The sequence below is a fragment of the Cherax quadricarinatus genome, chromosome 32 (genome assembly GCF_038502225.1).
Source record: "Cherax quadricarinatus isolate ZL_2023a chromosome 32, ASM3850222v1, whole genome shotgun sequence".
Taxonomy (NCBI): Eukaryota; Metazoa; Arthropoda; class Malacostraca; order Decapoda; family Parastacidae; genus Cherax; species Cherax quadricarinatus.
Genome location: NC_091323.1, coordinates 4621121 through 4633620, shown reverse-complemented (window position 1 = coordinate 4633620; position 12500 = coordinate 4621121). Strand labels below are relative to the sequence as shown.

At 40.4% G+C, this 12500-nt stretch overlaps 1 protein-coding gene across 1 annotated transcript in view; it reads left to right on the top strand.

Moving 5' to 3' along the window:
• Positions 1-12500, top strand: part of LOC128690170 (nephrin-like) — a 398545-nt gene that overhangs the window by 310986 nt on the left and 75059 nt on the right. The window contains exon 8 of the mRNA XM_070090735.1: positions 1410-1518. Coding sequence (XP_069946836.1) covers positions 1410-1518 — 109 coding nt within the window. The remainder of the gene's footprint in view (positions 1-1409; positions 1519-12500) is intronic.

Here is a 12500-nt window from a genome sequence, read left to right as displayed (position 1 = left end):
AATTTATGAAACAGGTAATGATTTAAAATACCCAAGAAATGTAATTGATAAATCTTTTAAAGTTGCTAGAAATACTTTTTACAATCCAAAAAGGGACAACCAGCCTTATTCAACTAAAAATATGTTGGTTCTCCCTTACCATGAAAACTTGGTTGATATGCCTTCTCTTCTTAAGACTTTTAATATTAAAGTTGTATTCAAAATTCTTGATACAGTAAAAAAACTTTTGATAAAGAATTCCCCCCAAAATGCTGATTGATGTGTCTATAAGATTCCTTGTAAAATTTGCGATAAAGTTTATTACGGTCAAACTGGTAAAAATCTCGAACAAAGATTAAAACAACATAAATATAGCATTAGAACTGGACAAGATTCCAATGCTCTATTTATTCATGTAAGAGATTTTAACCATCCAATTGATTTTCAAAAAGTTGAGTTTATATAAATTAGATCAATTTATAATTATCAATATTAGTGTAGAGCTGAACTGCGGTAGTTGTGTTTTTCATCTCTGGTTTTATCCTGACACAGCAATAGCAATATATAGACTAAAATATAAAGCATGAATTGGTCAAAATTGGTCAAAATTCTGAAGTCTGTGTTAGTGGTTGTCTGGTCCTCCGCTCCACCGTGGTCACGTATCGCTTCGGAGAAATCAAAAGCTAGTTCGTTGCATTTGTGGTCACAGTGGTGCCTGTGCTAACCTTTCTATGGTGTAGAAATATACCTAGTTGGATGAATCTTATTGTGGCTAGCTGGTCTAGTGGCTAACGCGACGGGCTGGAGTTTTGAGACCCTCTGACCGCGGGTTCAATCCCAGCCGGGGAATGGTTTTCTTGTCTCATATAGAATGCCCAGATTCTCACATATTGTGTGTGCAAGTGGACGTTTTGAGCATCCTAGTTAGGGTAGGTAAGCGGATAAACAAGTTCTGAGAACAAGAGAGAAAAAGTTTAGAGATACTGAGGTATGACTTCACAATTAATTTGTTTTTAAATCTTATTCTTAAACTAATTCGAGAAACCTAGCAAATCTGACAGAATATCCTTCCTCTTAGAAAAAAATTAAAGGGCCCCATGTATGGCAGTTCTACTTAAATAATATTTTCTGGTATTGTAATGACTTGTACTGTTGTCTCCAGGTTTATTTTCAGAAAGTCTCGCTGTGTTCGATAATATTAAAACTAGGTAGCAGGACATTTGATGATTATATATAGATTTGCCACATACGTATTGTTTATCTTATATGTTGGTATATCCATGTTGGTTTATTTGTGCCACCAACCTCTGTTACTTGCTATTTTGTGACCGTCCTTCTCTTTAAAACGTCCCTCCATCTCGCTGTCACCTCATTCCCATCACTAACATCTCTATCCCTCTCGCTAACGTCTTTTTATCCTTCCCTACCAGCTGACGTACACGCCCCACACACAAAGGGATTACGGTTTCCTGCTGTGTTGGGCTACGAACTTAGTGGGGAAGCAGAGAGAGCCATGTGTCTTCAAGATCTTCCCTGCAGGTATCATGCTTGAATTATTGCATCATATTAACATACTATCGACAAGAAGATACACATTGCAGATTTTTTTACTGAGAAAACATTTCACTCAGCATAGAGAGCTTTCCCAAGAAAATTCTTTATAAATTTTCATTGACAGTTCTTCATATAATTTAATTTTCTAGTCACATAGATCCGACGCTATGCTAAATTTAAACCCTACATGCAATACGAAACTTACATGTTAGATCCTATGCAAAATTGGCAGAAAAGATGATATATTTACCAATGCATAAAGTTTGATAAATTAAACACATGTGCAACTCTTGGGTATCCTCAATAAAGATACCCAAGAGTTGCACATGTGTCTAATTTATCAACATGTCGGTTCTCTGAACCATTGATCTACAAGCATAAAGTTTGCTTTGTGTTTTGAACCATTTACAAGTAACGGTCTACAAGGTTCACCTTTAGTCCCACTGGTGCTCATAATTTACCTAAAGAACCTAAAGGAGGGAATAAATCTGAACGTCAGTAAGTTCGTTTGATGAAAAAAAAAAATGGGCAGAATAATAGATTTAGATGAAGTTTCCATTGAATTTCAAGAACGTAACTCTCGAGACTTAACTCTCTTGTCCCCTCTATTAAATTCACCGTAGAGAAAAAAATATATAGGAAGGCTATGAACGTGTATTCATGTATCCACTCTTACTCCTACCATGAAAATAAAGTGAAAAGAAGTGCTTTTCGTACAATGTTTTTGAGAGCTTACAGAGTGTGTAGCCCTGAGTTTTTGGATGAAGAAATCAGGAAAATCTTCGATATTACTGTAAAACTTTGTTGCCCTAAGGAGTCGGTAGAGATTGCTCTGTAGGCAGCTGTAAAACTTATAGAATCGAACCTAGAATACCCCAATATAACAAGAATGTGCTTGTCCTGCCATATATTGAGAATTTACGGGCTGTTAAGAGAATGATGATCAAGAATTCCCCCAAACACTGTGTAGGTGATGTGGAAAGGACTGGGTGCCAAGGCTGGAGCTTGTCATATGCGGGACAGACTGGTAAATCTCTAAATGTTAGAATTGCACAACGTCAGTAATAATGTAATAATCCGGCTAAGTGGGCTGTAGCAAAGGTCATTGTACTTCATGGCTAGAAAGAAATATTCTTGATTCTGCTGTTAATAAACATGATAAACATTCATTATATAATGGTAATAATGGGCTATTCAATCTCGATTCGTTCATAATTAAGGCTATCGTGCGCAATTTAAAATCAGATTCTTATATGAATGCTTTGGATTGTCTTAGGAATTAGGGCTTAGGGTTTGTGTGTCCCCATTTGAGGCTCAATCATTAGTCTAGCTTTAGGTGAGTTTGCCCGTTTTCCATAAAGGTTTTTCCCTCAGACAGTTGCCAGACTCATCCATATTCAGAATGTTAAGTCCTTTATGTTTCACTGAAGTCCTACTGATAATTTTCAAACCCGTTATGTTATCAGTGTTAATCTGCTAGTTAATTAACCACTCCAATACCTGTGCTTGTGGGCTGACTATCCTCTATTTTTATAATACTGAAACTGTCTGGCACTTGGCACTCATGTGCCTAGGAACTGTATGCTTCCTGCCCCTCATCCTACCCTCAGTTTTAGAAAGCGTCCTTTGGAACGAATCTGCTGAGATTTCTTAATTTCTGCAAGTTTGCAAGCTCCTGATGATGTGGTGTTTGCAGCACGAAAGGCCTAGTGCTGTTATTCACTTCTCTCTGCGGTTGTTTTGCATATATATATATATATATATATATATATATATATATATATATATATATATATATATATATATATATATATATATATATATATCGTGCCGAATAGGCAGAATTTGCGATCTTGGCTTAAATAGCAACGTTCATCTTGCCATATAGGACAAGTGAAAATTTGTGTATGCAATAATTTCGCCAAAATCATTCTGAACCTAACGAAAAAAATATATTTCACTGTGTTTGTTTAGTATTAAATTATTGTAAACAAATCTAAAATATATTTAGTTGGGATAGGCTAAAATAAATTGTTCTTGTTATAATAAGGTTAGGTAAGTTTTCTAAGATTCTTTTAGTGCAAAATTAAAAATTTTCACATTAACATTAATGAAAAAAATATATCTTTAAACGTATAAAAGAAAATTTCAGAAATGACTTAATTTTAAATGAGTTCTTGCTAATTGACCAGTTTTACATATTCGGCACGACATATATATATATATATATATATATATATATATATATATATATATATATATATATATATTATATGCAAACACTCGCAGACAGGCGATCTTAACTATGCAAGACAAGGCATGGGGGGTGTGAATCTTCAGCTCAAGTACTTTCACACTTCTCAGTGCGTCATCAGGAGATATGCAATGTTGCAAGGCAACAACTGAAGCAGGGGAAGTTTTCTCAGAGTAGTGCTGCATGGGTGTGTCACCGGCCACAGCAGAATAATAGCAATCCATATATATAGTATCCAATGAGAAAAGTATTTTCTCAAGTCTCATTACCTGTTCTAAGCAGCTAGAAGAAGCTTGGAGCTGGCTATTATATCTTCTAATTTCATAATACTTGACATTTCAAAAACCCTCCTACCCGATATGGGGAGTAGGGGGATGGTGGTGGTGCGGGGTTGCCACAGACCGTTGCCCACACTCTGAGAGAAGCTATGGCCGATGACACACCGGCACTGCGCTACTCTAGAAAGCTTCCCCTTGCAACATTGCATAGCTCCTGATGACACACTGAGAAGTGTGAAAGTACTTGAGCTAGTTGGCTAATGCTACCACTCCTGCACGAGAGTGATGTACCCCATCCCTTACATACATGAACTGGATTGCAAGTTCCTTGCAGTACCTGTCTAGCCAGCAATTTACACCACTTGGCCTAGACATCCATTCATTGCCCAGTCTCCTTCTAGGCAAAATGCAGCATATAATGGGGACCTTTTCTTTAGATCTAATTAAATCTATATCCTACTTGTACTTATCTAGCAGCTCATGTTTCCTGCCCTTCCCAATATCGTTTCCACCAGCACTTAGGCAGATAATAGGTTTGTTCCCATTACCTAACATATTATCTGTTGTCTATGTCACCAACATCAGCTCCTGGGAAACACGCTGTCTCACCTTCTTTTCTCTGTTACAGACAGCACCGTCCATATATCTTACCTGTGAGCCACCAAGCACCTTTATAAGTAGGGGAGCTAGTAGTACCATTTACCCCACTCATCAGTGAAGTACACTCATCCTGGAGAACGGATAAGCGATTTCCTACCTTCAAATTCTGTCTTTTAACCTTCCTTATTTTAATGTTTCTTTCTTTATTGGGAACCACTTCCCACTTGTAGTGGTTGCCATTCTCCTCCTCACCGCTGATAACCTTTTTCTCCTCACCAACTCCAACCACTAGACGAGTTTTCAACCACCTATTATCCTCCTGGAGAGGTAGAACCTGCTCCATCAATATTTTGACCTCAGATTTTTAAACACCACGGGAGCAAGCCATGTTGCTCTAGAACCCTCGACACTAGTCACCCAAACAGCTTAGGACAGAATATCCACTAGTGACCTTAGCATACTCCCACTGACCTCAGCGTCTTTACAGCAGTTAAATGTTGCCTGTTGGTTGCACCTCCTTGTACTAATTTGTATTCCCCCGTCATTCATTATAACTCATTTTATCTTTCAGAATCTCCTACCTTGTTTTCTTCTGCTTCTACCTCATCTCTCTTCACATCCCTCGTCCAGTCTTCCCTTACCCCTATATTCAGCCTTTCCCAGTTCCCACTATTTTCCCTCTTTGTATCCCCCTAACGCCTCACCACTTCTGATACTCGTAAATCACCACTAAAGACCTTACTCCACGGGTAATCTCGGTGAAGGCGCACACACATAGGCTATCACTCAACCTTTGTACTGCAGGGAGAGAAAATACCAATGTGTTTCATAATGTTTTGTTCTAGGCCGTCTAGTGTTCCTTGAACGATATTTAATGTGACGCAGAAGCCGTCAGTAAGAGCTGGGGAAATTTTTTCCTCACTGTCGTAACTTATGCCGATCGTTTGGGAGCGCAACCTTCACACTAGTGAAAGGCTGTTGATTTACTGAATTGAAACTACTCTCACCTTCCTTGGATCAGATCTGATTACCTCTCATTCCAGAAGCAATGTACGATCCCTATAAGCTTAAAACATATTTATTTAAATAATGTTTAATCATAATATTATTTGCATCTCGTTCCCCAGAAAGACACTAGCACAGAGCAGGGATTCCACAATGTAACTATAATATAGAGCATGGTGGTTACACCATGCAAGTATACCCATAATATAAATATAACACAGAATAAGGTGGTAACACACTGTAGGTGTCCAACAATATAGCTGAAATATAGAGTAGGTTAGTAAGACACTACGAGTCGTCCCACAATGTTACTATCACACAGACTCGTGCAGTAGAACACTGCGTGAAATTCTCTATGATTATTAAAACGAATACAGTTTTATCTGTACAGAGTCATGTTGTGAGGTTTCCTTGTTTTCATCGTTAAAGGAACAACGTCAATTTTTGTTTCATGAGCAGTCACTCGCTGTCTCTCTGGAACCCAAACGAACTCAGAAACTTCATAAAAAACAGACTAACGAGAATATTTTAGCTGTTACGACATATTCTTAGTCTACATCTATTTGCTGCTCGAGATCTATACAAACATATTAAAGTCCAAAATGTGATGAGTCAAAGTGATTATTGAAATTTGTTTTAGCATCGTCCATACAGTGGCAAGGAGATATATATAACTTATGCACACTGCTTTGATCTCATGCTGTCACTGAGAATGTTTCAGATGCTGAGTACTTTCACGGTACTATAAGAATGTATATATATATAAGTATATAAAGTGAAACCTCTGGTTACGACCATAATTCGTTCCAAACCTCTAGTCGCGACCCGATTTGGTCGTAACCCGAACTTAATTTCCCCATTGGAATGTATGTAAATACGATAAAACATTGCTAATCCAAATTTATCACGGTCGTAATTACTGTAATTTTTGAATAACCTCCGAGATAATCGACGAAAACGAACGTGCACCGAAAAAAAAATTGAGAAAATAAGTCTGACTTTTTTGGGTTTTACTAGATTCTCTGTATATATTTACCTGGAGTTTACCTGGAGAGAGTTCCGGGGGCCAACGCCCCCGCGGCCCGGTCTGTGACCAGGCCTCCTGGTGGGACAGAGCCTGATCAACCAGGCTGTTACTGCTGGCTGCACGCAATCCAACGTACGAGCCACAGCCCGGCTGGTCAGGTACCGACTTTAGGTGCTTGTCCAGTGCCTGCTTGAAGACAGCCAGGAGTCTATTGGTAATCCCTTTATGTATGCTGGGAGGCAGTTGAACAGTCTCGGGCCCCTGACATTTATTGAATTGTCTCTTAACGTGCTAGTGACACCCCTGCTTTTCATTGGGGGGATGTTGCATCGTCTGCCGAGTCTTTTGCTTTTGTGAGTGATTTTCGTGTGCAAGTTCGGTACTAGTCCCTCTAGGATTTTCCAGGTGTATATAATCATGTATCTCTCCCTCCTGCGTTCCAGGGAATATATAACCAGTTTGTTTGGTGTTCTGGTAGCGGGGAGTAAATGATACTTCTTCGGAGGCTTCTTTACATTAATTGCAGAGTCGTGGTGGGTACACAGTCTTGTGTGTTGTGCCCATCGCCCGGGAGGGGCCATGCCCACGAGGGAGAGAGAAGTGGACACTTCTTGACTGAGTGAAGGGTGTCGCCAGAGTGAGGCAGAGGCAAGGGTAGGCAGGCTGGCGTGCCCACCGAGAGGCCTGGCTACAGAGGGCAGCACCATAGTGCCACAAAATATGAACTAAGCTAGCAGACAGCATAGGCTGTCTGTGCAGACAGTACAGGCTGTCTACATACGCTCGGCCACCTACCACATGGTCGACCCGACCATGTCTGGCGGTAAAAATAAACTCGGTCTCTCTCTCGTAGGAACAGGGCACAGAACACAAAATAAAAACATGTATATACATATGGACATGGAAAAAAAAAACTTCCTACAGTCATAGGCAGTGAGCGTTGAAGGGCATCACTGCATGCCTTCCTGCGTCTGGACAGATACTGCAACACGGGAGACATCGCTGCGGCTGAGCTGTGATGTAACAGGGTACGGTCTCCTCTGGAACGGTGAAGCTGTCATTGTAGGAGTCGCTGCAGGTTTTCACTCAACCTGGGGCACGACATGCTGGTGCCCTCGAGTGAGGCATCGACAAAACTCGGCAACTGGGCAGGACTTCTGGCAAGTGACTCAGGAGGACACTTCTTGACTGGTACTGTCGCTGGGCTGTCACTGCCAGTGGCAGAAACGACTGGGCGAAACATCTGGGAGTCGTAACATCAAACACCAGACTGCAGTGAGAGAGCTAGCAGTCAAAGTGACATCTTCTTTGTGCAGGCTGCTCACTGAAGCTTGTGACACGAGGCTGACACAGTGCCTGACGACAGGGCTAACTGCGGCTTGACGAGTGTCATTTTCTCGGCAGTTAGAGTTATAGCAGAGGTTAGTCTATGCGTCCCCAGACTTGTTTCTCTACATATAACTGCATTCTGAAGGTCTGGAGGTGAAGTGAAACAAATCTCGATGGGAATCGTAGCAGGTACGATTCTGCAGAACATCATGAGCGACGAGCAAAAGAGCTTTCTGTACAAGGGGGCTCGGGCTCAGAGCTGACTGATAACAACTGTCAAACGCACTGGTCACATTGGGTGTCTTAGCACAGTGGTGCTACGCAGGTCTGGCTCAGACCTCACTGGACACACGAAACTACACACACCCGCGGTACATGCGGTACATTAACATGTGAGAACACTGACTGAGAGGAATTAATTAACACACAACATATATCTTCTCTCAAACTTCTCGACAATACTGAAATAATTACTAGAAACACTCGATGTGACATCACCTGATGTCGCGAGGTGACGTCAGCAGCACTGTGACATCAGACATCTCGACGTGACGTCAGGCGGACATCGTGACATCATGAAGTCGGGCTGCATCGTCGGTTACATCAATGTGATGCGGGCAGCAGACCACAGCATGTGGCCTGGGACATCTGGAAACTCACGTGGCTTGTAGATCCACGTGACATCGCCCACACCCAATGTAGCGTCGGGATCCACGTGGCTTTCTGATCTACATGGCATGCCAATCTGCGTGGCTTGCTGATCTATGTGGCATGCTGATCCACGTAGCTTCGAGTGGCCTCGGGCACTCAGATACACAGCTCTGGCAATGAATTCACATGGAAAACAGTGGAAACACTGCAGAGGGAGTGAGTAGTGGTGAGTGTATGGTTGTGTGGTGGCGAGGAGCATGGGTTAGTGTATGGCGAGGGAGGCATCTGGCCACTTCCTCCTCTACCACCCACAAACACAGGGAAACACACTGGACGCAGAAATCACCACAAAACTCACCTCTGGCTTGCTGAAACAGCTGTGCTGAGCTGAACAACAACAGCAACATACAAGTGACGCTGAACACGTGACTTGAGAAAGAGCATGGGACGCTGTAGTGTGGGGTCACTGGGACGCGCCACTTACAATTCTCGAAGAAATTCGGTAAATTTCGGCTGGATCCTGCTTGTACCTGTGTCTGGATGCTCAAACGTGCAGACACGACATTAGGATAACTCGTTGAGAGACGGATGCTTCTTGCATGCGATGATGAAGTGATGACTTCATTCCTTCCTTCCTCTCTCCGGGCAAACACAACTGCTGCGACCACTTCCCACCATTTATAACCAGTTTGCTTGGTGTTCTGGTAGCGGGGAGTAAATGATACTTCTTCGGAGGCTTCTTTACTTTAATTGCAGAGTCATGGTGGGTACACAGGCTTGTGTGTTGTGCCCATCGCCCGGGAGGGGCTATGCCCACGAGGGAGAGAGAAGTGGACACTTTTTAACTGAGTGAAGGGTGTCGCCAGAGTGAGGCAGAGGCAAGAGTAGGCAGGGTGGCGTGCCCACTGAGAGGCCTGGCTAGAGTGCAGCACCTTAGTGCCACGAAATATGAACTAAGCTGGCAGACAGCATAGGCTGTCTGTGCAGACAGTACAGGCTGTCTACAAGTACAGGTTCAGGAACTTCAAGCGCTCCCAGTAAATTAGGTGTTTTATCTCCGTTATGCGTGCCATGAAGGTTCTCTGTACACTTTCTAGGTCAGCAATTTCACCTGTCTTGAAAGGTGCTGTTAGTGTGCAGCAATATTCCAGCCTAGATAGAACAAGCGACCTGAAGGGCTTGGCATCCCTAGTTTTGAAGGTTCTCATTATCCATCATCTCATTTTTCTAGCAGATGCGATTGATACAATGTTATGGTCCTTGAAGGTGAGATCCTCCGACATGATCACTCCCAGATCTTTGACGTTGGTTTTTTTGCTCTATTTTGTGGCCGGAATTTGTTTTGTACTCTGATGAAGTTTTAATTTCCTCATGTTTACCATATCGGAGTAATTGAAATTTCTCATCGTTGAACTTCATATTGTTTTCTGCAGCCCACTGAAAGATTTGGTTCATATTCTCCTGGAGCCTTGCAGTGTCTGCAATGGAAAACACTCATGCAGATTCGGGTGTCATCTGCAAAGGAAGACACAGTGCTGTGGCTGACATCCTCGTCTATGTCAGATATGAGGATGAGAAACAAGATGGGAACGAGTACTGTGCCTTGTGGAACAGAGCTTTTCACAGTAGCCGCCTCAGACATTACTCTGTTGACTACTACTCTTTGTATTCTGTTTGTGAGGAAATTACAGATCCATCTACCAACTTTTCCTGTTATTCCTTTAGCACGCATTTTGTGCGCTATTACGCCATGGTCACACTTATCGAAGGCTTTTGCGAAGTCTGTATATATATATATATATATATATATATATATATATATATATATATATATATATATATATATATATATATATATAATATATATATATATATATATATATATATATATATATATATATATATATATATATATATATATATGCATTCTTTTTTGTCTTCTAGTACATCTAGGACCTTGTCGTAGTGATCCAGTAATTGGGACAGACAGGAGCGACCTGTTCTAAACACATGTTGCCCTGGGTTGTGTAACTGATGGGTTTCTAGATGGGTGGTGATCTTGCTTCTTAGGACCCTTTCAAAGATTTTTATGATATGGAATGTTAGTGCTATCGGTCTGTAGTTCTTTGCTATTGCTTTACTGCCCCCTTTGTGGAGTGGGGCTATGTCTGTTGTTTTTAATAACTGTGGGACGACCCCCGTGTCCATGCTCCCTCTCCATAGGATGGTAAAAGCAAATGATAGGGGCTTCTTGCAGTTCTTGATGAACACGGAGTTCAATGAGTCTGGCCCTGGGGCAGAGTGCATGGGCATGTCATTTATCGCCTGTTCGAAGTCATTTGGCGCCAGGATAACATCAGATAGGCTTATGTTTACCAAATTCTGTGGTTCTCTAATAAAAAATTTATTTAGATCTTCGACTCTCAGTCTGGTTAGCAGTCATACTGAGACTTGAGTAGCTCACTCATTTCCTTGCTGTCATCTGTGTAGGACCCATCTTGTTTAAGTAGGGGCCCAATACTGGATGTTGTTCTCGACTTTGATTTGGGATAAGAAAAGAAATACTTTGGGTTTCTTTCGATTTCATTTATGGTTTTTAGTTCTTCCTGCGATTCCTGACTCCTATAAGATTCATATATATATATATATATATATATATATATATATATATATATATATATATATATATATATATATATATATATATATATATATATGCTGCTATGTATGATAATCTATGTAACTGTATTTGTGTATACCTTAATAAACTTATTTAGTTTTATGGTGCATTATGAGAGTATATAATAGTTACACTACGTTTTCTCTAAGTACCCAGGAGGGAATAAGAGGATGGTACTTTATCCCTTATTCTTGAGTTCACAGCGAACAAGCGCACGTCTGACCAAGACCGACTGCAAGGCGAGGGGTTTTTGTTAAGTGTACACAACCAACACGAAGTGGGGGAAATTTTTGTGTGAAAAAAAAATGGCGCAGAATGTGAAAATTGGTGCGTCTGTGTTTGTTCAGAACCCGATCATGAGTTCGTGACCAAATGCAATAATGTGACTAATTTTTTGGTCGTGAACAGATCTGTTCATATTTGGAAGCGTTCATGACCATAGGTTCCACTGTATGTATATATATATATATATATATATATATATATATATATATATATATATATATATATATATATATAAATATATATATATATATATAGGTAGTAGGTTGGTAGACAGCAACCGCCCAGGGAGGTACTACCGTCCTGCCAAGTGAGTGTAAAACGAAAGCCTGAAATTGTTTTACATGATGGTAGGATTGCTGGTGTCCTTTTAACTGTCTCATAAACATGCAAGATTTCAGATACGTCTTGCTACCTCTACTTACACTTAGGTCACACTATACATGCATATACAAGCATATATATGTATATATACACATCCCTCTGGGTTTTCTCCTATTTTCTTTCTAGTTCTTGTTCTTGCTTATTTCCTCTTATCTCCATGGGGAAGTGGAACAGTATTCTTCCTCCGTAAGTCATGCGTGTTGTAAGAGGCGACTAAAATACCGGGAGCAAGGGGCTAGTAACTCCTTCTCCTGTATAAATTGCTAAATTTAAAAAGAGAAACTTTCGTTTTTCTTTTTTGGGTCACCCTTGGAGGGATACGGCCGGTTTGTTGAATATATATATATATATATATATATATATATATATATATTTACATATATATATATATATATATATATATATATATATATATATATATATTTACATATATTTACATATATATATATATATGTAAATATATATATATATATATAT